Below are 22,658 nucleotides of genomic sequence, written 5' to 3' on the forward strand. Positions count from 1 at the left end.
ATTGTGGATTTATGAAAACCACCTCAAGCTAAATAACCGTAACTCGTAATAAATCATGTCGACATTTGTATTTACTTTCACAAGAAAGAAAATGATTTAAGGAATTCATCTTGAAAAGAAAGAATTGGCACCAATTTGTCTGTTACCTAATTCCCAAAATATTTAAATTCTTAAAATGATTAAAATATTCAAATAAAGAATTTTTCTTGATAATTTGGCGATTGCAATTTTGTCTAGCAACTGTATAGATTGCATAACCTACGTATGTATTACGTAATCTACTTAATTAAATTAAGAGTTACGGAAAAAATTATACTTGCTCCAATATTTTATCCTCTCTATGAAAATCGAAGTACCTATTGGGCAAGAAATCTCAATACTAATAAATATTGACACAACTGCTTCTATGACCTATTCTTAGATATAACTCTAATTATTCATACTTATTTTACATTATGGCACCTTAAGCATCTAAAACAAGATAAAAATCAAATATGATAGAAGCATATGATATGTTAAATATGTGAGCATGTTAAAGCAAAGCATCGCTAACGTGCAATGTGGGAGAGTACGTATACTAGATTCACGATATTTCCGCATAGGAAACATCACTCAAAGAATCATCAAAATAGATCAGGCGTTATCCAAGAAACATATTGGTCACCATTTTCCTTTAAATTATTCAATAATATGATATAAATAAATGGAATGTAAGAACCATCTTATGTGAACATAAACTAGTCGTTAAATTCACCTCTCTCTCGCATTTTTTCAAATTTGTTTTTTCATTTTCTTTCGTATTGTTTCAAGTAAGCTTGTTCATAATTAATTACAACAGCTATTTTTTTAGGTTAAATTTAGCGTAGTGGATTTTAAAAAATGCGGTAAAAAGTTAAAGGATAAGTGTTTTAAAACACAATAAAGGTGATTTTACGACAAACGAACTAAATAACGTCTTCTTCATTTAAATTAGAGAATGCGACTACAACTGTTGGAATATGACGAAAACATGCTGAGACATTTACTTTAGCGACCAGTTTACTTAATATTATTTTATAACTAAATACGAACTTTAAATAGGAGCGATTGCATGCCAACTAAAGATATCACTATAAATAATTATACAATTTATACAAAACATTTAACTAAGAAATGTGCTACCTTATACAGTCTATAGGCTTTATTTTATACACATTCATACTTACTTTTGCATCCTATAAAATTCTTATATCAAAATCAGAATAGTGGGTACCGTAAAATCAAGTGAGTCATTGAGTGCATATTATGCATTGGTTCATTTTAGGTTCATCCCATTATCTGAACCACGTATAGGTACTGTACGTTGAATACCAAATTTAACAGTATTAAGAGGTGAAGGCCCCTATTATATGTATTTATAGATATTTTGATGAACAAGGAAAGAGACTTCGGAAGGCTGAGGAAAAACAGATAAAAAAAAACAGAAGCTAACAAAAAAAGAATAACTAGAGAACAAAGAACGAAAATTGGGCAAAGAAAAGAAAATTGAAGATATAGGCATTTAATTTGATTCAGAATCCAGCGGGGAATGAGTTGAATCAAGACATAGCTTAGATGATATTTTTCCTCTGCAAATTGGAAATAAATCTCACAGTTTGTGATTGTTGCTAGAGTTTTTTAAATAGAATACTCTGTATATTAACAAAGCTGTAATTTCGAATTAAGCGTGAAAAGTACAGTGGCTCGATTCCAGATCAGTGACGCACAGGATAAATTAAGTTTTATCGTAATGTTGTAAAATATGTCTTCCAACATTGCTATGAGAATAAGGCCGCCCACACAATTAGGAGCGTAATTATAAACTATTTTCAGTTAAGACTAACCGAGAATAACATTTATCCTTTACTAAGGACTCAGACGTGCATGGAATAATAATAGTAATCTAGCTGCAAAGACCGTAATAAATTTGTCCAACAAAATTCTCTCTGAAACCGAAACTCAAGTGCCTTCTAAAGGTTTAAATTAGGCTGTCACTCCCAAATTTGTTCTTAGGCTTCACTTCATTTTAATTGTAGAAGGAACAGCTCGAAACATACCAAACCAGACTTTTCAGGTCTTTAAAAATAAAAAAAAAACTGTAAGATTTATTCCCAATTAATAGAATTACAAAAATCACTTTTACGTCCTGTGAAAACAACTTTTGCATAGGGCAGGTGTAGCTGAATCGCTCAATTTTTTACCCTCTAGTACCAAATACTTCTTTGCATCATTGTTTCTGGAACACCCTATATATCTGGTTCTTGTTCTCACAATTTCAATATATTAGACCCTGCAGGTAGGCACATACCAATAATTCCACTTTAATTGGCAACATTTGTACTTTAGATTATCGTTTCACTACCTCCCCTCACATGATGATTTCTGGAAACTTTCCTGTGCGGGTGCGACCGGGTACTTTGTCGGGAGCTGCTGTATATAGTGCTGGAAACGATTAGTCCAGGGTGATGTTCTAATGGATATCTAAAAAATATACGGCATAGTTTTAGACCAATATAAGGGCAAAAAATAAAAATTATTAATTAAAATACTAGTAAATATGTTTCATAGCACTGAGGACCAACATTTTAAAATTTGTGAAAAAATTCTTACTTTAGCGCTGTGTGATTTTTATTGTGCTGAGCTCTGGGTCCTAGTCGTCTGAAGGCGGATTTCCATACTTGGGCGGATTTTTCGCACCATATCCATAAAACTGAACTGATTCCGACGAATAGCGACATGAAATGACGTAGCAAGAGGAAGAACCACAGTGAAGGCCTCTGCTCGTTCACAATCCAATTCTCCCTAAAATAGAAAAAAAACTAAGATGAAAAAGGAATATACCGATTAAAGACGGAATATTATCATCATCAACATTTTCTTCATGATCATAATTATCATTATAATTATTTCTAAATTCTTTAAAAGTTAAATGGAAGAGACATAACTTGAAGCTTAAAATTTGTTCACAAACTTAACTAAACATCCAATAAATTAAAAATAACGTAGGCTACAAATACTAATGATCATGAACCAATGATCATCATTGTGGCGTCTTATTTTATTATTATATTTTTACTCCACATGTTTCTCACCTGTTACTGTATTCAATGAAATAACTCGTCATCACTAAAAACAGAGGAATGCTGGATAAAGACGCCAACCCTCCTAAAAGCAAGCTTTCTTTTCTTGGAGAAGTCTGAGTTAGTGGTGCAGTTGTAGAATTTGCAGGGGGGAGTTTCGGTTTCTTCAAAATGAAAATCCATCCCAGAGTCAGCAGAAGAGCTCCAGTGCAAAAGTAGAGGAAGTATGGTAGCAGGACCAGATTCCAGAGGGTAAACAGGTTTTTATTGCCGATGTAGCAGGTACCTATAAAAATTCATATTTACTACTCAAGTGTATAGTTCAGACGAATTATTCTCATGACCAATAAATCAGTGTAATATCGTTATGCTGTTATTACTTTCTCATAAATGCCTATATCTGATCTGTGTACCGATAGAGGTTGTTGGACCAAGCTTTGTGCTTACTGCCTTGTTAAATATAACGACCGATTCTGGCTGGGCCCGGTTTCCAATGCATGGATTTTAACAAGGACGTATAATATGCAAATTATTGTCTTGTTTGGCCCAAGCCGATGCAACCGGCTCGTTTTCATTAGCATTGTGTCGTAAAATATACAAAACAAAAGGACCTGCTACCCATATATCTGCCAGAGGCAGTCTGCACTGTACACCTTTGTAAAATACAAGCTATGGTAGGTATTGGCGTAGTATAACGAGAATGGTTTCGTGAAGAGATAGGTGGGTATACCTGATATTCTTCCTATTTAATAATTTAATACAAAGTGCTATTGTGGAAGGAAAAATGTGGTGTTTAACAATTCATAAAGACACTTTTGAATTTCAAGAAGGCGCTCTTTAATCACGACATTCACTAGTTCATAGGTGCAGGCGCATGGTCGCGAATCCTTTCTTTAAGGATATCCCATAAGTAGTTAATAGGATTTAGGTCCGGACTTTTAGCTGGCCGTTCCCATAACGGAACATCATTTATGTAATGAATAACCTGTGTAGTTACGCGGGGACGAACATTATCTTGCATGAATACAAAATGGGGTCTTATACAACAAGCAAACGGCATTACATGCTCAATAATGTTTTCTAAGTAATAATTCACAATCATTGACTTTAAACCTGAACTTATTTGAAGAGATCATTTAGAAATGTCACTACGCAATCGAACCTTTTTGTTCCCTACAAGATAGAACAGAACCATCAGATTTTTGAAACTATCGTTAATTTAATTTTTCTTCTGTTCAATATATTGAATTATACCGTGTGGCTCTAAATTGTATACCTCCCCCCCCTTTTTTTAACTAATTTTTAAAAAATAATAATTTGTTAAAAAGTTAACAAGGGAAGACAAAATTTAGAGTAGCACTGTAGAAAGTCGTCCCTAAAATGAATTTGTTATTGTATCCCTCGGTTTAATTAACCGAAGTTCAAAATCTCTAAATTAGTATTTAAAAAACTGCTGAATACATACGGTGCGTGTCTATAGTCCGTTTCCCCCTTATAAATACCAAACGAAGTGTCATATTAATTTGAAATTCCAAGGTATATTATAGGGCGTAAAACACTACTTTTTTTTACCAAGGTTTCAATAAGGGGGCTTGGTTAATTTTCAGATTTTATCGACGCAATTCCTGGGAGACCACCCTATCTAATACATGTACTTACCTGTTAAAGCATCTGAATCCACGTTTCTTCGTACTAGCGCCGCAACTGTTTGAAGCCCAGGAAAGCCCCATGCGATAACATGGAGAGCAGTGGTTAAACCACGCAATCTTTCGGAGGTCCATGAATAACTAGACCTTGCAAGCCACCACGCGCAGAGGCATACCCACCTGCAATTAATACAAAAAATTAATTAATACTCATTTAGAATATTTTTTTATTGACCCAGTGGGTGGATCAAGCCTCGGTAAGGCCAATATGATAAGCGAGATAGTTCAAGTTAGCAATGAGATCAGTTTTAATTGATAGGTACGATTCCAGCCAGTTCAGAGAAGGCACATCAGCCCCCAGCATCATAAGACCTTGAGATTTACTGGAAGGAATGTCTAGGAGTGAAAATAGCTTAGGAGCCGACGATTTAGTATAGTCTCCTAGGAAAGACATGTAGAAAAATTCGCCGGTAGAAAATGATCCATTTCCTACCATAGGCATAAAGACAACATAATAATATGTAAAGGATGTTCTATCAAAAAAGAGTGAACAGATCATCTTTGTTGGAATACCTTCTACATATTACACCTATTTAGTGTATCTGGTAGAATCCTTCAAAAGTATTTGATAGGGGAATGATATAGGTATTTGACTGAAGGAAATATAATTAATTTGGTATTATAGAGCACTTGAAAGAAATCTTTTCACTTCTCGACTCTCGAGAATTTCGACTTTTTCGTTAGGCAAATAACGTTGTTTTACTTTTAAAGAGCTGGATCTTGTGTGTTATTAACTTAATAGTTGAAATTTTGGAACACAAAATGTCCATATACATCTTGCAAATATATTTCCTGTGCATTTAGAAAAATATTCTCGGGGGCTATCTTATAGTACCTTTAGATCCATTTAACCCATCTGCCCTATAAACCAATAAAACTCGGGTAAGACGATAAATATAATCCTTGTTTATTGTTTGATGATTATGTTTATATGATAAGCTTTTATTTATTACTGTTAACTTATGATAATTTTATTGGAGCAATATGAGAGTAATAGGATGTAAATATACAGAACACGATACTGATCCAAATTTGTACAGTAATATGTCAAATGTTTTATTTGTAGATCCTGAATCTTTTAGTAATTAAATACATATTAACATAAGAATAAAACCTTCTTCGATTTGTGCAGGCACCATTATAAAAGATATGAGTTAGGAACATAAATGAGAAACTTACGAGAAAATTTTTTTAAATTTCTATTTAGTTTAACTTTGAGATCGCTGGGGAGCGGGAATGATTCTATCTTCAAAATTCATTAGGAAATTTCAAACTATAATGAGTGTACAAATGAAAGTGAAAAAAAATTAATGAAAAAAGTTGAATTTAGACTATTAATAAGCTGGGATCAATCAATTAATCGAATAATCAATTTATGAGACATATACATATGTATAATATAAATAAAAAAAAGGTCCAATAATAAATTTTCCAATTATTATACAGCATGCTGTACCGGCACCATCTTTAAACCGTCATAACTTTTTTAGGAAACGATTTAAAAAAAGAGTATTTGAACTTTTATTTTATATTAATGTATAGAATACGCCCTTCAAGTAGCGGTCCATAGTTTTGAAACATCCTGTGTATTTTTTTGAAAGTTGACTTCTTTTTGTTCGATCCAATTTCCAATGAATTACCCAACAATCATTAACGATAAAGTAAAGTGGATTACAGAAGTTGTTTGAAAACACATGGGGAAGATCAGTGGATCGTGCATGTTTTTCCGAAGGTTTTTCATGCACGATATAAAGAAAATTTATAATATCATGATATATACCTATCTGTTTACTCTCTACCATCTTCTCAAAAGATTTAAAAAAAAATTTGCCATAACCCAACATCATTTTACGAGACCAATAAACGAAATTCCAGGCAATATACTTATTTACAGTTTATTTTTTATTTACTTTGATGCACTAATATTTTGTGTAAGCCTTGATACATAGTGAATTGACAAAGAATTGTGAAAATATACCGGGTGGTCCACTTAACATGACAAATCAGAATATCTCGAAAATTACGCATCGGATTGAAAAAAGTTCCAAATGAAATTTGTTTTGTTTCGAAAGGGCCCACTGAATGACACCAATCATGATTTCTCAACCCTATCATCCGGGGGTGGGGCGGGGCTAACTTTGAAATCTTAAATGGCAACCTTCATTTTTTATTGCAGATTCGAATTCTACTACGAAAATTATGTGGGGTTTATCTGAAACTTTTTTTTCAATTCGCAACAGTTAGCGCTATAATCGGAAAAATATATTTTATCCTGATTCCGGAAGAAAGTATCGTGTCTTTCGTTTTTTAAATGAAAAACTGTTCTTTTTTTTGGTGCATTAAATAAAATTTAAAGAAAGAAAATCGTCTATGAAAAAAAAATTGTTTATTATTAAATTTAGTTACCCCCGTCCCACTCCCAGGTGGTAGGATTGGGAAATCATGATTGGTATCACTCATTGGGCCCATTCGAAACAAACAAATCTCATTTGGAACTTTTTTCAATCCGATGCGTAATTTTCGAGATATTTCGATTTGTTAGGTTAAGTGGACCACCCGGTATAGCAGTCAATTATACTTCATGGAAATATTTTTGGGGGCGATAGTACTCTACAAAATAATAAAAAAATGCTAATAAACCTATGGTCAAAAACGCTCCATTTTTTAAAGACAGAGTGGTAAAGTTTGGCATTTTCTCTCATATTTTGCATTTTTTTCGCGTATCCCTTGAATTAATTTTTTTAAATTTCATACATCTATTCTCTTTAACACCATCTACAACAAAATATCAAAATCGTCGGTAGCCATATACAATATGTTATGTACTATTTTATGCTTTGTGTTTTTTGCTTTGGACCACTCTATATGAATTCTGATTCCAATTTTAAATTCCTTCTTCAATTGTCTAGTTTTTTGAAGTTTTACAATATTTGTATGTCACCGTTTTCGCAGAATTTACAAAAATGTCTATGGATGCACATTAAGAATGTAAAGGAAGAAAGAGAAAAAAATTATCCGGCTCAGTTATCAACTGTCTGAAGCAATTCATAACATTTAATCAAATTTCTTAAAACAAAAATAAATCTAAACGAAAAGAAAATTATAAAAGCTATTGGAAATGTCCCTTAAAAATGTTAAAGTTTGCCACCCTGTATATCTAAAACGGTGCGTTTTTAACCATGGGTTTATTAGCATTTTTTTATTATTTTGCATAGTAGTATCATTCCCTGAAATACCTCTATGATAATATGTTACATCTTGTATAAAAAATATTTTATTTATTGACTATTGTTGTGAATTTATTGGCTAACCTAATGTTATTTATTATTTACGGAAACGAAACATTATTCATGGAACATTCTGTATATTATAATTTCATTGAGTTAATAATGAGTTTATGATATTGTCTTGTGTGTATTTTGATCTATGGGCTAAGAACTGTGGTCTAAACTCATATGATAATTATACATTAATTATGATTTAATTAGCGCCTACGTTAATTATAATCAATGCCAATTTTAATTATACGTTAATTATACGTACAATTAAAGACTTATTTCATTAAATACAATATTCTACAAGATCGCGCATAGTTGGAAACCTAAATAATGGAAAATCTCGACTCGTTTCTATTTGTCAAAGCAAACTGCTTCTACAAACACTTTCTGCAGCTTGAGCTCTTAAAAATACAGTTAGCCCACCCAACTATTTTCTGACACAATGTGGAATATACGTATTTTCAGCAATTTACATCAGCTTTCGAGAACAAGTTCAATATTTGACTTGACACAAGTAATATTCGTGTCTTCATGCTTTCTCGTTTGTTCCCTCTTTTCGGAATTCATTAAGAGTTTTTACTATTTGTTCACTACTTAACGTAAAGTGTCTTACAGAACTACTGTGAATGTTTCGTCGACATGAAGACAAAATATATGATGTTATAAAAAAAAAGGGATAGGAAAGCTTAAAAATTTGCAATATTCATCACATTTAAGTGATAAGACCTCGTAAACTGGTAAAACACCTGACCGAAACGCATTATGTAACAAAAATCGAAAATTAATTAAAGTAAATCATGTTAATCGAAATTCCATTTCAAGTGTATAATTGACATTTTATTTCAGATTTATTATGCTATTATATGTTCCTACAGGGCGCACCTTGAACATATTACAATAAAAGCTGATTTCTTCTGATTTATTCGTCTCTCAGCAAAATTTAAAAAAAATCATGTATGAAACTCATTAGGAAATGCTATTTTGTACATAACGAAAAACTTTCTGTTACGTAAAACTATGTATTTCCTAACTGGTAAGATGAATGACTGATTGCCTTTAAGGGTCCGTCACCACTATTTCAAAGAGGACCGGACTCAGGAAATTTTTTTGAAGGACACTTCTAAATACTCTTCTGGTACTTTCAATAGCATATACTTTGTCAGGTAAAAAGAACCCGAACCCACCGTGAAAATGAAGGTATTCTCCTCCAGCTGAGACGACCTGCTGGGTTTCATTTGAAAAGGTCTCAAAAGGGAGATTTGCAAATTTTCAAAGGTATTTTTTGGGTGTTCTAGATTCTCCTACGTTTAACTATAAAAAATCGACAAATGAAGAAATACTAATCAAATATAAGAATCGACATCAAATTATATGCCTTTCTTGGGGACTTAACAACAACGACTCGGTGTTCGTGTATGGCATACTTTAAATATGTGACTGGACATACACCTGTGTAGATTGGACCATTGCGGTCATGACCTTCTGTGTGGACCTGGCCTTACGAAATAGCCAGAGAAAGCCCTTTAATTAATTAATTGATGATTTACCAAAATGCCAAGAATGAAGTTAAGAATGTTCGAGAAAGAGGAGCGGGGGGAGAGTAACTGTTGCTGATGACTTAAAGCTGTAATCTTACTTCTTATTTTATGATCTCTTATTGTGAATTACCGCACTAGTATGACCTAAAAAATATTTTTTGCAATTAAGTTACCAAATGGAATTAATCTCAATTAAATGTAAACAGCCATTTATCTACGATTTTTACTCGATATACACAACTATCAGCAATTATCTCAAAACCTCGTAAAAATTCAAGAACGGTTTAAATGTATAAGTCATTGAAGGCAGAGACCTAGGTTGAGTCTGAACATAGTTTTACAGGGTGACCTAAAAAGTGTTTCAAAATTCATCTTTTTTTATGTAAGTAATTTGCGTCTTCGGATTTCTGGCAATCGTTTTAAGATTTATTTCACTTAAAGTGCCGAAATGACACTAAAAATACCAGAGGTTTTCCTGGAATCCAAGTGACAATTTCTAAACTTATATGAGCACTTTCTGAACTGCTTCAGAAAATTAGAGAGTAAATACAATATAAATAAAATAAGTATAATTGAGTAGTACTAAGTAGCACGGTGCGCGTTGAGACTGTAGTACCTATGTAGATGGGTGTCACCTGGGCAGTGTCAATTAAAAATCTAATGCATACGACCCTTCCCAAAATAATTTTCTTTCGAAAGCTACGACTTGCTATTGACTGAGATGATTTTAGAACATTGTTTAACCCGACACCAATACCGTGTGCCTTCTGTGAAGATAAATATTTACAATACCAAAAAATAAAACTCCCAGACGGCCCAAGCTTGCGGGTATTTTTACGGACCAAGTGTTTTCAGCCGGAGCTCATAAGAGCGATAAAGAAAACAAAGGAAGTCTCGCAGGTGTGACAGAGATAACACCATTCCCAGGAAAATACTGTAGAGGCATTCGAGCTGAGCCCTACCAAGGTAGCGCAATCATGATGAGATGCTGCTTATGATCAGGGCACAACAATACAGGCCTACTATATCATCACCTGGAAGTGGTGTGAAAGAACTGCAGATAGTTCGGTGAAGATAATCGCTAATTGCCAAACAATTTGACTTAATTGGCCTCAGAAGGTAATTCCACGAACAACAAATATTTGCCTAAAGTGATCCATCCACGCTAGCGGATATTTGTTTGTCGAATGTTCGCTACTTGAAACTCGCCGAATTCCGCATACGTGGATCTGGCTTAAGATAAGAAATTATTCAAAGACAGAATTCTCAAAAGGTCCCTACAGGACTATATTATATATCTGTCATACAGAGCGTCCCTGAAATGACTGTACAACATTTGATTAAAAATTCCTTAATTAAAAATAAGGCTTATTTATATCCAATATTGCTTCGTTTTGCCGCTACAGGACGTCGAAGTTTTCCAGCTAATATCGTTTTTTAAAAGTATTAGCTAAATGCTTTTATTGATTTTCATTAATTTTGAAACTAAAAATTAAAATATTACATAAACTGACGTGTCTTGATGTAAGCAGGATCTTTTTTTAATGCGCTGAAACATTAAAAATGGCTCGTGGTTTGTAAATAAAAATGTGTATTTTTGTTACCCCTGTACGAATAGCTTTAATTTTTTTCTTTGCCACTAGCTGATTTTATTTTGAAACTTATTTGTCTCTTATAAAATTTTCACTAGACATACACTTTCTTTACAAAAAAAATATTTATGATATCTTTAAATTCATTATTATTGTTTAGTTGGAACGAAAATATGAAAAATTTTAATTTTAAATAACTACCAACTCAGTTTGAATCTTATAGTAAATGTTCAAAATATTGACTATTGTCCTGAAAATATACATAAATTTGTTTCAAAAAATGAATCAATACTTTGTGCACTGTGTCGGGCATTTTTTTACATTATTTTCACAACAATGATGAATTGCAAGATATCCTAAATAACATTTTTGTAGAGAAACTGCGTGCCTGGTGAAAATTTTACGAGAAATAAAAAGTTTCAAAATAGGGTCAACTAGCGCCAGAGAAAAAAAAAGTTGTTCGTACAGAGGGAAACAAAAATATAAACATTTATTTACGAACCATGTGCTATTTTAAATGTTTTCACGCATTAAAAAAAAGCCCACTTACGTAAAAATACGCCAATTTATGTAGTAACTCTTAATTCCGAAATGAGTGAAAATCGATAAAAGTCCTTAGCAATTATTTCGAAAAAAACAATATTAATTTGAGAATTTTGGCGCCTTGTAGCGGTAAAACGAAGCGACATTGGATATAAGTAAATTTGCCTAAAACACCTTACCTTTGGTTAAGGAATTTTTGGTCAAGCTTTGTACAATCATTTCAAGGACCCCACACGGAATTCGCTGAAAATATTCACTGTTTGCCAAACTATTTGATTTGGTTGACTCCAGAAGATCATAGCGAATAATACCATGATCAACGAATATTTTCCTAAAGCGATCCATCCACACTAGCTCATATTTGCCGAATGTTCACTATTCGAGACGCACCGAATCTCGCACGTGTGGATTTGGTGTGAAGTAGGAAATTAAGAAAACTAAAACATTTATTATACAAATATAAAAAAGCAAAATTTTATTACTTATCAAAGAATGGTCAAAAGTATTTAAAAAAGCTCATGACTCATAAAAGCGAGATAGGTATGTGTTGCCGCGAAATGAAACCATGAGATAAAAATTATTTATACTCCTATGTTTAAATATGAGTTTAGTTCACATGTTGAAATGGACATTGACATCAAAAATGCTTTTTATTACTTCATTATATCGATAATGTGAACTAATTTAAATGGCATAAATTCTAAGATTGACTTACGTGGAAAACTGAGGTAGATACTACTTAGGAAAGAATGCTTTAATTTTAAGTAAAAAACTTGTGTTTGTTTAAAAAATAATTGTAATTACATTACGTAAAGCATTATGGGCCAATACGTTCTTACGAAACTCTGGCCTGTAAGTAATCCTAGCAGGTTTCAATAAAGCCTATTCCAGCATAAGCCGTAAAAAAGCATAAACGACGTTAACGAGATATGGCTCGAGAAGGACAGAGAATAAAACAGCTTCAACCGTAGCAATCAGCCAACACAGCATGTAAAATAGGATTCGAATAACAGCCCATCTTAGTTTAGATTCATATGGCGGAATATATTTAAATTTTATGACTGGAATATCTAGGATTAGGAACCTCATAAGAAACATTCAGAGATGAAATGTAACAATACACAGTGTGGCCGAAATTGGGACTGCATGTATGGGTACTTAGAGGCATTGGACTGGACAGTCCAATGCCGTTTTCAACACAATTTTTCCCATTAATCATTTTGTTGGCTCTTATAATTTTTAAGATACCTAATAGGCCCAATTTGGGTCACATTGCACACAGGGTGTTATTTAAGTACGAGGGCAAACTGCAAAGGGCGTTTCTTTGAGTGATTCTAAGACGAAAAAATTGTATAAACATGGGTCAGGTAATGCTTCGTTTTCAAGATACAGGGTGTCAAACTGTTTTTTTTATTTTTACATATTAAAAGAAACTCCTATGACGTTGAAACTTGATAACAGTTTTTAATGTAGTGCAAAGGAATCTTTTAAGCTAGAAATTGCTTGGTTCCTTTTGCTAGTGATGTGCACAGGACTAACGCTGTAAATTAAATGCTCTGTTAACACTACACTTAAATAAATGGTATGCAATTCATTTTAGTAAAAAAAAAAACACTTAAAAATAAGTAAATGCCAAATTTCAACAAAATCGGCTAAAGGATTATTAAGATTTTTACGAAAAAAAGATTTTTTAAAAGTTTGACACTCTATCTTGAAACAAAGCATTACCAGAACTATGTTTATATAAACTTTTTGTCTTAGGATCAATCAAAGAATCACCCCTTGAAGTTTGGCTACATACTTAAATAACACCCTGTATATAAGAGTAAATAGGTGATCAACGTTGAAATAAATATTGAGTATTGGCCTATTTCGTGGTGTGTAAATTTGGCAGTAAATTGATTTAGTGCCCTTATAAGATTTTCTTTGAAGCTGCGAAACTCTGAAACGGTTAGAGCTAAATATAGGGAAATTATTAGAAATCACCCCTTTGGATTGAAGTTTCTGTTCATTCAAAAATATACAGAGTGTTCTATTTAACAAAGTCGAATTTTGGATAGTAGAAGCTGAGGGAATTGAAACCGAACTTTTTAACAATTTTTGTTCTTGTTCAGGCTTTGTAACTATGAAATAATTAAAGGTAGATCTATTGCATCATTCATTACATGCAAAAAGAATTCACAGCAGCGTTGATGATGGTTTGTTATTATTTAGTATTCTTGCAATGTTTATAATCAACGGAAAACAATCAGAGGCTGGCGTTTCCGTAAGGAGAATGTGATTTAACTCGTAGATAAATCGAAATTATTTAAAAATCCGGTACGGCTCTGCTTTGCCATTTGGCCTATGAACGAAACTCTAAAAATGCTAACGATGAATTGATTACTAGTTTGGCGGTCATCTTGTTAGGATACCAAGAACCATGGGTAGGCAAGCATCCATAAAAGATAAAGCAAATAAAAGGCGGTACCATAATAGAAGATTTATTGGGTCTAGCGAAGTGCCTTATTACAGAATATATATTTTAAACGGCCCGGGGTTATCGGTTTAAGCCCAGTTTAAAAACTAAAATTTTACAGTAGCAGCCTTTAAAAAATTATTGAAGGCGTGCCTAAGAATTTTAATATTACGGATGGGCAGCATGCTTTAAAGCATGTTCAAAATAATTGAACGAGAAACTCAAAATTTTGAATAGTGAACGTCACCGGTGTAATACATAAAAATATGGGGCGGTAAAGCGGAGCCCGAATTCGGTCCCTGAAATAATATCACCCAGTAGATTTTCGAATTGGTTGTAATCGCCAATTGCCGTGTAGTGCACGCGCTTTGTTTATTTGTTAATATGCGATTTCAAAATATACATATAAAGGTTTCTTATAGTGTCGGCGCTATCTGTCTTTTTCTATCACCTCCTGAAGAGACTGAGATTGAAACAGAAATGCTCTATACATAAAGATCTAGATCGAGAATTATTATTTCGTGTAATCCGTGTTACACAGCGAGACCCTCATTCCGCAAAATTCCACTCTTGACACAAACATTTGCGTTTCTTAATTCTTTACATAAATAGCGAGTTAAGAGCACAAGAACGCTTTGCTTCAATGTTTGTGATGTCCGAGTATTGGCATGAGTTGAGTTGGTATATGCCTGCTCATGAATTCGCATCTATTCCTCGTGCGAAAAATTACAATTTCCCGCACGAGTAACGGTACTTTATGCCAAGTAGAGTAACCGAGTAAAAAATTTGATTTCGCAATACAATGGGAAATTTGAGTACTGCAGTACCACTATATTTTCATTCAGTAAAAAAAAAATGGGAATGCATTATTTTTGCTCGAAAATTGCAACTGAAACTCGTCATTTTAAATCATGCTTTGTGCGAAAAGGCGCGCCAAAAGTTTCTGTTTTTTAATTTTTTTATGCAAATTAATACAGAGTTTTAAACACACGGCAAGGACATAGACTCATCGCCTGTTCATGCACAGAATGAAATATTTTAGTTATATTCACAGAATAAGTCCCATACATTCGGACGACTTCCAACGAGCCACCTGAACCCGACCTGAGTGGTTAACGAGTTTTTATAAAGTACTTTCCATTCTTTCTCATTTTCATGCATACGGACGGCATAACTAAATACATGCCTTCGTCTTGTACCCTGTGGATCTTGGACATACGATACGACTATGCAGGCCGGTATGCAGAGCGGCATGCTTGTGGGTGTTGCAAGAAGATACGATGGTTTGCAAAGAATTTATTTATTTTTTAATTTTACTTCAAGAATGCAGCACAAAAAAAAACAAACAGGGCATTTATTTGCATAAAAATTGCATAATAAATAATTTTTCTATCATCAAACTGGTTATATTTACCAATTACTTACATTGCGTAATATATCGAGTGTAGGCTAGTGGTACATACCGTACATGACACTCCCACGACATATAACTATCGATGATCATTTCTAAACAATTAACTTTTTGTTGTTTTAGAACTTTTGCTGTTAGTTATTTCAATGAAAATTTGTTCCATGTTTTTTTTGCTTTATTTTATACTTATATACTACCACTTAATCCTTTATTAAAATAAAGACTTGGAAAAAATGATATCAAAAACTAACGAAAACTATTAAATTGTTTGAGACGAAAGGCTGAGGACCACCTTGAACAAACTGTGAAAACTTATTAAACTCTTGACAAGATGTGGCAAAAATTAAAAAAATTAAATTCAGATGCTGAAAGACAATTGAGAACGTAGCTGATCCTACGAATACATTTTAATAGCTTTAAAGGATTTTAAATGAATCCAAGGACGAAAGGGATTAGATTTCCAAAACTTGAGAAATATTTTGAATTCCTTGAAAAAGACTTGAGAATCACAACAGATTGAAAAATTAGGAATAATTTTAACAAATTCGAAGCAAAAGTTTTTTAGAAATTTTAGAGGACAAGGCATCTTAAGAAAAAAATATTATAAAAGTCTTGATAAACTTTACAACAAGGAGAGCTGAATCTATTAAATCTGAGAAAACAATGAATTACGAGTCTGGAGAAATTTTGAACATTTGGAAAATTTTTCAATGAGTAAAAAATCTTAAGGCATTTTTAGATAAAAAAAATCTTTTTTGTAAACGTAATGTTTATTTTTTTACTTTACTATTTATCATTTAGCATATTTCCCGATTACGTTTCAGTTCAATTAAATTATTAATATAATACAAAATAAGTAACTTTGGACCCATGACACTTGACCAGCGTCCCATCAATTTCTCTCATTATGCGCCAAGTTGTTTGACTTTTATTACCTGAATTTTTTTGTTTTATTTGCACCTCTTTTTCTTTTGTATTCCTTCAATAAACCGTCATATTTAGCTGTATAATTATTTACTTTTCTTTTCATTTATATTATTTTTTCTGACTTATGTAATATCTTAGTAATTTATTGCGGTTTTCCTGGAATATGTTTATTGGAAATATTCTGAAGAATGTTTATAAATCTAAAAGGTTTTTGTGCCTTGATTCAAAGTTTCACATTTCCCGCAACACTTAATGGTACCCAACAAACTTGGCAAAGATGGCATATGTAAATACACAAAGTAATCTTTTAGATACATAGTAGGCCCAAATTAAAACTTGAAACCTCGTTAGCCCCTGTCAAGAGAACCTAATAAATGATGAGGAACCAAACTGGCACGGCTGGCAGTGAAAATACCTGTTCGCGTAAGGTGGACTTGACTTTTTAAGTTCATTTTTGGAATACCTAATGGATGCACTCCCTGAAAGTGCAGTTTTTGGTAACTTTAAATATTTATCACTTTCGCAATCTGTTGACTTAGTTTTGGATAAGATTTGCCATGGATATAAGCGGAAAAAAGTCGTATTTATTTTTTTAACTGCTGAAAACATATTTTTATCCTTCGATATAAGCTCAAAAATGTCATAAACATCCTGCATAACGTGTTTTATATTCAGAAATTGTTTGGCAAAAATGTGCCTAGAATTGCTTAGATCACTTAAATTGGACCACATTTTTGAGCCATAAGAAATGCCCAGAACGTAATTTTGGGCCTTTAATGATTTGAACATATCAATTTATTCTCCATAGAGTATGTACAGGAAATATTCTTCATCTAGACTAATTCCAATTCAAATTAAAAAAAAAGTCTAAACTAAAATCATGGCACACGTTCTACCATTCATTATACGGCATAAAGAACAGTCGGCAAGCACAAAAAAAAGTAAAGACAATAGAAACGCATTAAAATAAAAATATTCAAGTTGATTTGGTTCAATGAAAGATGCCGCCCGATTGAGCCTGGTTTGTTTCCAAAGAAAACAAAGGTGGTTAAGGAACACTTGAATGGTAGAACTCAATTTATATAAAATAATAAACCTTTGAAAAAACCGCCTTGATTGGAGGAGAAACGGTTTGGGGTCTGTTAAATCAAATAAAGAATGTAGGAAGTAACGAGATCCTAAGCTGATGGTGAATTTATGAGTGGATTTTCAAGTAACTCATTACTGTGTCCATTGACATGAACCTATCTATTACCCATTACAATATTACATCCGGCAGAAACATATATAGAAAAATATTCTGCAATTGGAAAAAGAAACATATAATTTTAAAGTTTTCAGTGACATTACGAACATCAATCCAAACAAAACGAATAAATACACCGAATAAGAAAGAAAAAAAAAGAAAAAAGCTTTTGCTTGTGCTCAAAGCGAAAACAAAAGGACTCGCATCCCATAATCCTCACAAGCATTATCGGCTGTAAAATATTTATATAGTGAGCAATAAATGATGTGATGAGGTGAAATTACCTAGTCACATTGATGATTGAAAAAAAGGCGTAAAATAAATAAAACAACTTACCACGCATTAGCAGCCATTCCAAAATAGTACAATAAAAGGAAAACGAATGCACAGATTAAATTAGGCATTCCATCCACTTGCTTGACTCCCGTAGACTCAGGTGCCCAGCAGGAAGTTCCGACAGGTCCAGTGAAGGATCTGAGTGCCCACCCAGTGCCCACTAGCAAATAGCTCAGAAAAAGACCCGTTAAGGGAGGGGCGCGGACTCTGCCCCCTCCCAATGATAAAGTCAAAAGTGACCCTAGACTAGCTACTATGCACACTAGGGCCCATACTGTAATCCACACCTGGAATGAAGAATGTCTCGAATTAACTCAAAGTGATGAGAAATAATTAGGTCTAACTAGACTTCATTACTGGTCTCTCATTCAACTCATCGTTCAAAATGGGTTTATGTTGAACTTTCAAAATCATGGTTCAAAGGTGAGGATTACGCAAAATACAACGAGTACAAATAAAGATGGTTCGAACTCGATGTTTGAAATGATGGCTTAAACTCATGGTTCGAACTCAGTGTTAAAAATTATGGTTCAGAAGTCGCTACCAATGGGAAACCTATTTCGCGTGAAGAATTGAAGGGAATGTTGACTTGAACTCATGATAGCAAGTGTTTAGGAACAGAGAGTAATATTAGATGCGGACATGCGCATCATATTTCTGACCTCTAAAATTTTTTAACCTACCTCTGCAATTCTCTTTTCAACATCATTGAACATTCCTTCTGTTGCACAATTGGTAGGACCACAGCCTGGAAGGCCAAGTTTAATACTGTGGGGCGAACACTCGAATTTTCTCACTGCAGGATCTACCGGAGCTCTTACATCTATTTTTTCCTTAGGTCCCTCCATGCACATGTGTTCGTGGTTATTCTCTATCGGAAATCGGGAGCAATTTAATGCTTCTGGCCATGAAAACCCGAAACCCTGGAATTAAGATCAACACAACTTTGAGAAAAAAATAAATAAGAAGTGAATAAAGTACGAGCTAAATTTGGTTGAAAAAAATATTGTGCGTCACTCGACGGATAATATGTTTAGTCTGTTTAGCTCAGCTTTCCGGGATTGTAATTTACTTGGTTCGAGCTGCAAAACACTACTTTCTGGTCTTGTAAGGTAAATAAATAACTTTAAAATTTTAAGGGGAAGATTTCAAAACTAGGAAGAAATTCTAGTGTGACACATTAAGGTAACACTGATGACAGTTGTCACACTAATTCCTAATGAAAACTGGTTAAACTGCAATGTCATTTTCTCGGGCGCTGCTGGCAAAAATGACTTTTCCGTGCAGTTAATTAAATAAGCCATGGCTGATTTTTTGTAGAAGGGGGATAACAGTTATTTATCTACTAGTGCGAGAAGTGTTACTTTGCCGCATGCTGATTGCATATTTTCAGAATTCGAGAACAGTAAAGACAATTTCTCGCGTGTTAAGTAGAGAATGTTTTTACTACAAACTCATGTGTGTTAACTTTGTTCTCTTCAGCAAGCCTAATGAAATATTAGCGTGGGGTAATAAGTTTTACCACGGCTTGAAATTCCCCACAATGATTATTGACACTGATACATGCCATCAGTATGGTTTGCGTGCGGTTAAGTACTACTTTCAGCCCGCAAATACAAGCTGTAAAGCCTCTTTACTGATCGATTTACAAGAACAATCCATTACTGACCGAACAACACAAAATCAGCGTGCGATAAGGACATTTTCGCACGGGTTAGCTACAATATTGCCTACGAGCAATGTGGGTTAACCTTGTTGTCTTCTGTAAGTGCATTTGAACGTAATTTTGAAATGAATCGCTGATTGAATGTATTCTCTTATTAATGAAGATGTGTGATAACTCGGAGTTATTTCTCGCAATACATAAATGATATGTCATTAGTAAAATATAAGAATTACCTGCAAGACAGGGTAGCATCGCGACCTAACACTCTCACAAAGTCCCCGGCAAGGCCCGATCGGATTTGCAACTTTCTCAGTACACATAGGAACATACACCGAACACAAAAATAATTTCAGCTGTTGACTACATCCATACTGTATCAACGGAGAAAAAGATTTCAGATTGTAATCTGCCTCTTGTTGCACGTCGTTCCCACCTAAATTTGGCATTCCGGTCATGTTATATCCAAGTCCGATACACAATTCAACACGAATTGGTTCACAAGTTCTTAGCAAGGGTTCGGCTAATGCATTTCCTTTCAAAACGAAAAGTGAAAAGCTTAAAAACACGAAAAATCCGAACGAAAACATTTTCAAGCAGGTACGAATACCCAGCGCCGAATCCGAAGCTTTAGCGAGCTTTTGCCGTAATACGCAGAGTTCGTTGCTTCCCGATAACGAGTGCGGTACCTACAGTACTATGGTCTGTTCCTCTTCCTCTCACGTTGGGTTCCGTGAATGATGAGAGAAGAGCGGTGTTGCCAGCTTAATTACTATTTCCTGAAATAAGATAAAAATATTTGAATGTGAAGTTCAATATGAAACAGTTACAGATGATTTGTTGCAGGGTGCTACAATTTCGTCAAAATTTGAAGCGATTCACGGCCAAATTTGAGAACCTCAAAAACGGTAAAATACCGGTCAATTTGGTCAAATTGGGATAATTGTGGTGCGTTAGGTACTTTTAAAAATTTCAATCATTTTGTAATTTTAAAGTTTCGGCAGTGTGTTACATGATTTAAATAATTTATGATTTTTTATCACTTCCTGAGCTTGATATGGAGAGAAATACAAAAATCAAAGTCACAAGTCCAAGAGGACTGGGCCCCCCCTTCGGGCCTAGAGGATCGCAGTGTGAAAGCAGAAAAAATCAGACCATCGTCGATTCATAAGCTCTGATAAGTAATTAGTAGGCCTCATCTACCATTAATTATCACTCTGAATTTAAATTGGTTTCCTAAATGAGAATACATTTTATATTTCTGATTCCGGTTTTTTCAATTAAGGCCTGATTAAATAAAGTTTGCTCATTAATAAGAAAGACAACGACAACTAGAAAGCGTTTAACCACACCAAACTAATTAACTGTGCTTAAAAAAAGTCGTTAATTTAATTAGCTATAAATTTACGATCTAATTAATAATAATAATTGTGAATTCTCGTTTATATCAGTAAAAAATTTCACATTCTCTAAAAGCGTTTCAGTGCTTTTCGCTGGAATGATGAATAATTCTCTAGACACTCACCACATTTCGTGCTAACAATAGACATGAAAATCATAAGTTATGAACATGATTCTTAAAAGTTAAGTACTAACACTTCCGCATTCAACTTCAACTTCATATTCGTTGGTACAATAACACTACAGGAAAGTACTTCGCGAATGTTGGCAACACTGCGATAAACCTTTTTAAAAGGTACTACCTCCAAAGACTGGAGAATCGTCTGCCTCCACCGAATTATTCAAATCAGCCAGGCAAGCTCGTTTGGTTAAAAAGCTGACGACTTTTACGAGTCTCCTTTAGCTTGGTGGCTTTAAGCCTTAAATTGCGTGGTATGCTTAGCACATACCTTTCTACACGCCCGTAAACTCGTTCCGTTCTTTTTGGTAACAAGACTGAAGTGGGAGAATATAAGAGTACCGATTTTATTAGAGGGATTTCTCCCTCTGTTCCATTAAAACCTTATTAAGTACCGCCACCGCTCATGCATCGCTCAAATATTTAATTTTTTTAGGTAAATAAAAAATAGGTACTACCTACATATTAGAAGCACTTTACCGACAGCGCGTTGTGTATACAGGTAGGGGAGATTAGATAGATATATTATGTAGGCATCTCTCACTTTGAAGCCGCTATTTTTAATATCAAGAATAAACATTGTAAGTTTATATTATAAATCAACGTCTTGGATCAAACAATGAGGACCGCACTAGCGGTATTATTAACTGCTCATGGATGTTATAGAAGTACCCGACTTTAAAAGTTCCCTCGTTTAAAAGAAACGCACGGTCGTTAAAATTTACCCTAATTTTCCCCCATCCATTTATGAAGGATATGTGCGATAGTTCAAATGACAGGTGTTATACAATTCCATTGGTAAGAAGAGGCTTCTTGACAGTTGTGACGTAGTTTTGTTACCAATGGAATGGCTTGCCTTCAAATGAAATGACAGGATGATGACGCCCGGATTTTTAATCTTGCAAGGGTCTATCTTAAGAAACGGTTAGTAGCGACATAAAATGTTAGATGTATTAGGTCAGTATGCATAAATACTTACCATTAGGCTAACTACGATGCTTGGAAATTCAGGTAAGTTTCTAAATATCGGTAAATTAGGATAAAAATTAAGTTTTCGTGGGATGCTCTTTTCCTGACAGTCTGGCGGACAATTTGCGATCGAGTGATCATCATTAAAGTCCTAATTTTACAATCTGGGCTTGACCCCAACAGGTAAGAAAAATACACAGACCATGAAATAAGTAAACAAATCATCCTAGAACTTGTTACATGTAAATGAGAATTAAGAAGTGCCATATGCAAAAAAATCCTTAATTCGTTATTTAGAATGGAAGAATATTTGA

At 33.8% G+C, this 22,658-nt stretch overlaps 1 protein-coding gene across 1 annotated transcript; it reads right to left on the reverse strand.

Annotated features, from left to right (window-relative positions):
• Window positions 1-1,291: 1,291 nt before the first annotated feature.
• On the reverse strand, window positions 1,292-20,575 carry LOC136414939 (frizzled-4-like). Its single transcript, XM_066399289.1, has 7 exons — window positions 20,033-20,575; window positions 18,817-19,056; window positions 18,134-18,420; window positions 4,758-4,924; window positions 3,111-3,384; window positions 2,629-2,820; window positions 1,292-2,499 (listed from the first exon to the last, which is right to left on the reverse strand). The coding sequence occupies exons 1-7, from the start codon at window positions 20,384-20,386 to the stop codon at window positions 2,361-2,363; spliced, it is 1,653 nt and encodes a 550-aa protein (XP_066255386.1). The 5' UTR covers window positions 20,387-20,575; the 3' UTR covers window positions 1,292-2,360.
• Between the last annotated feature and the right edge of the window lie 2,083 nt (window positions 20,576-22,658).

Source organism: Euwallacea similis, chromosome 1 (genome assembly GCF_039881205.1).
Source record: "Euwallacea similis isolate ESF13 chromosome 1, ESF131.1, whole genome shotgun sequence".
Lineage (NCBI taxonomy): Eukaryota > Metazoa > Arthropoda > Insecta > Coleoptera > Curculionidae > Euwallacea > Euwallacea similis.

Excerpts from the sequence above, each read along its gene's own strand:
- LOC136414939 (XM_066399289.1), bottom strand. The coding sequence starts at position 20,386 with ATGTTTTCGTTCGGATTTTTCGTGTTTTTAAGCTTTTCACTTTTCGTT. Across the intron at positions 3,385-4,757 it reads GGATTCAGATGCTTTAACAG|GTACCTGCTACATCGGCAAT; the intron begins GTAAGTACATGT and ends GAATTTTTATAG. Across the intron at positions 2,821-3,110 it reads TTCATTGAATACAGTAACAG|GGAGAATTGGATTGTGAACG; the intron begins GTGAGAAACATG and ends TTTCTATTTTAG.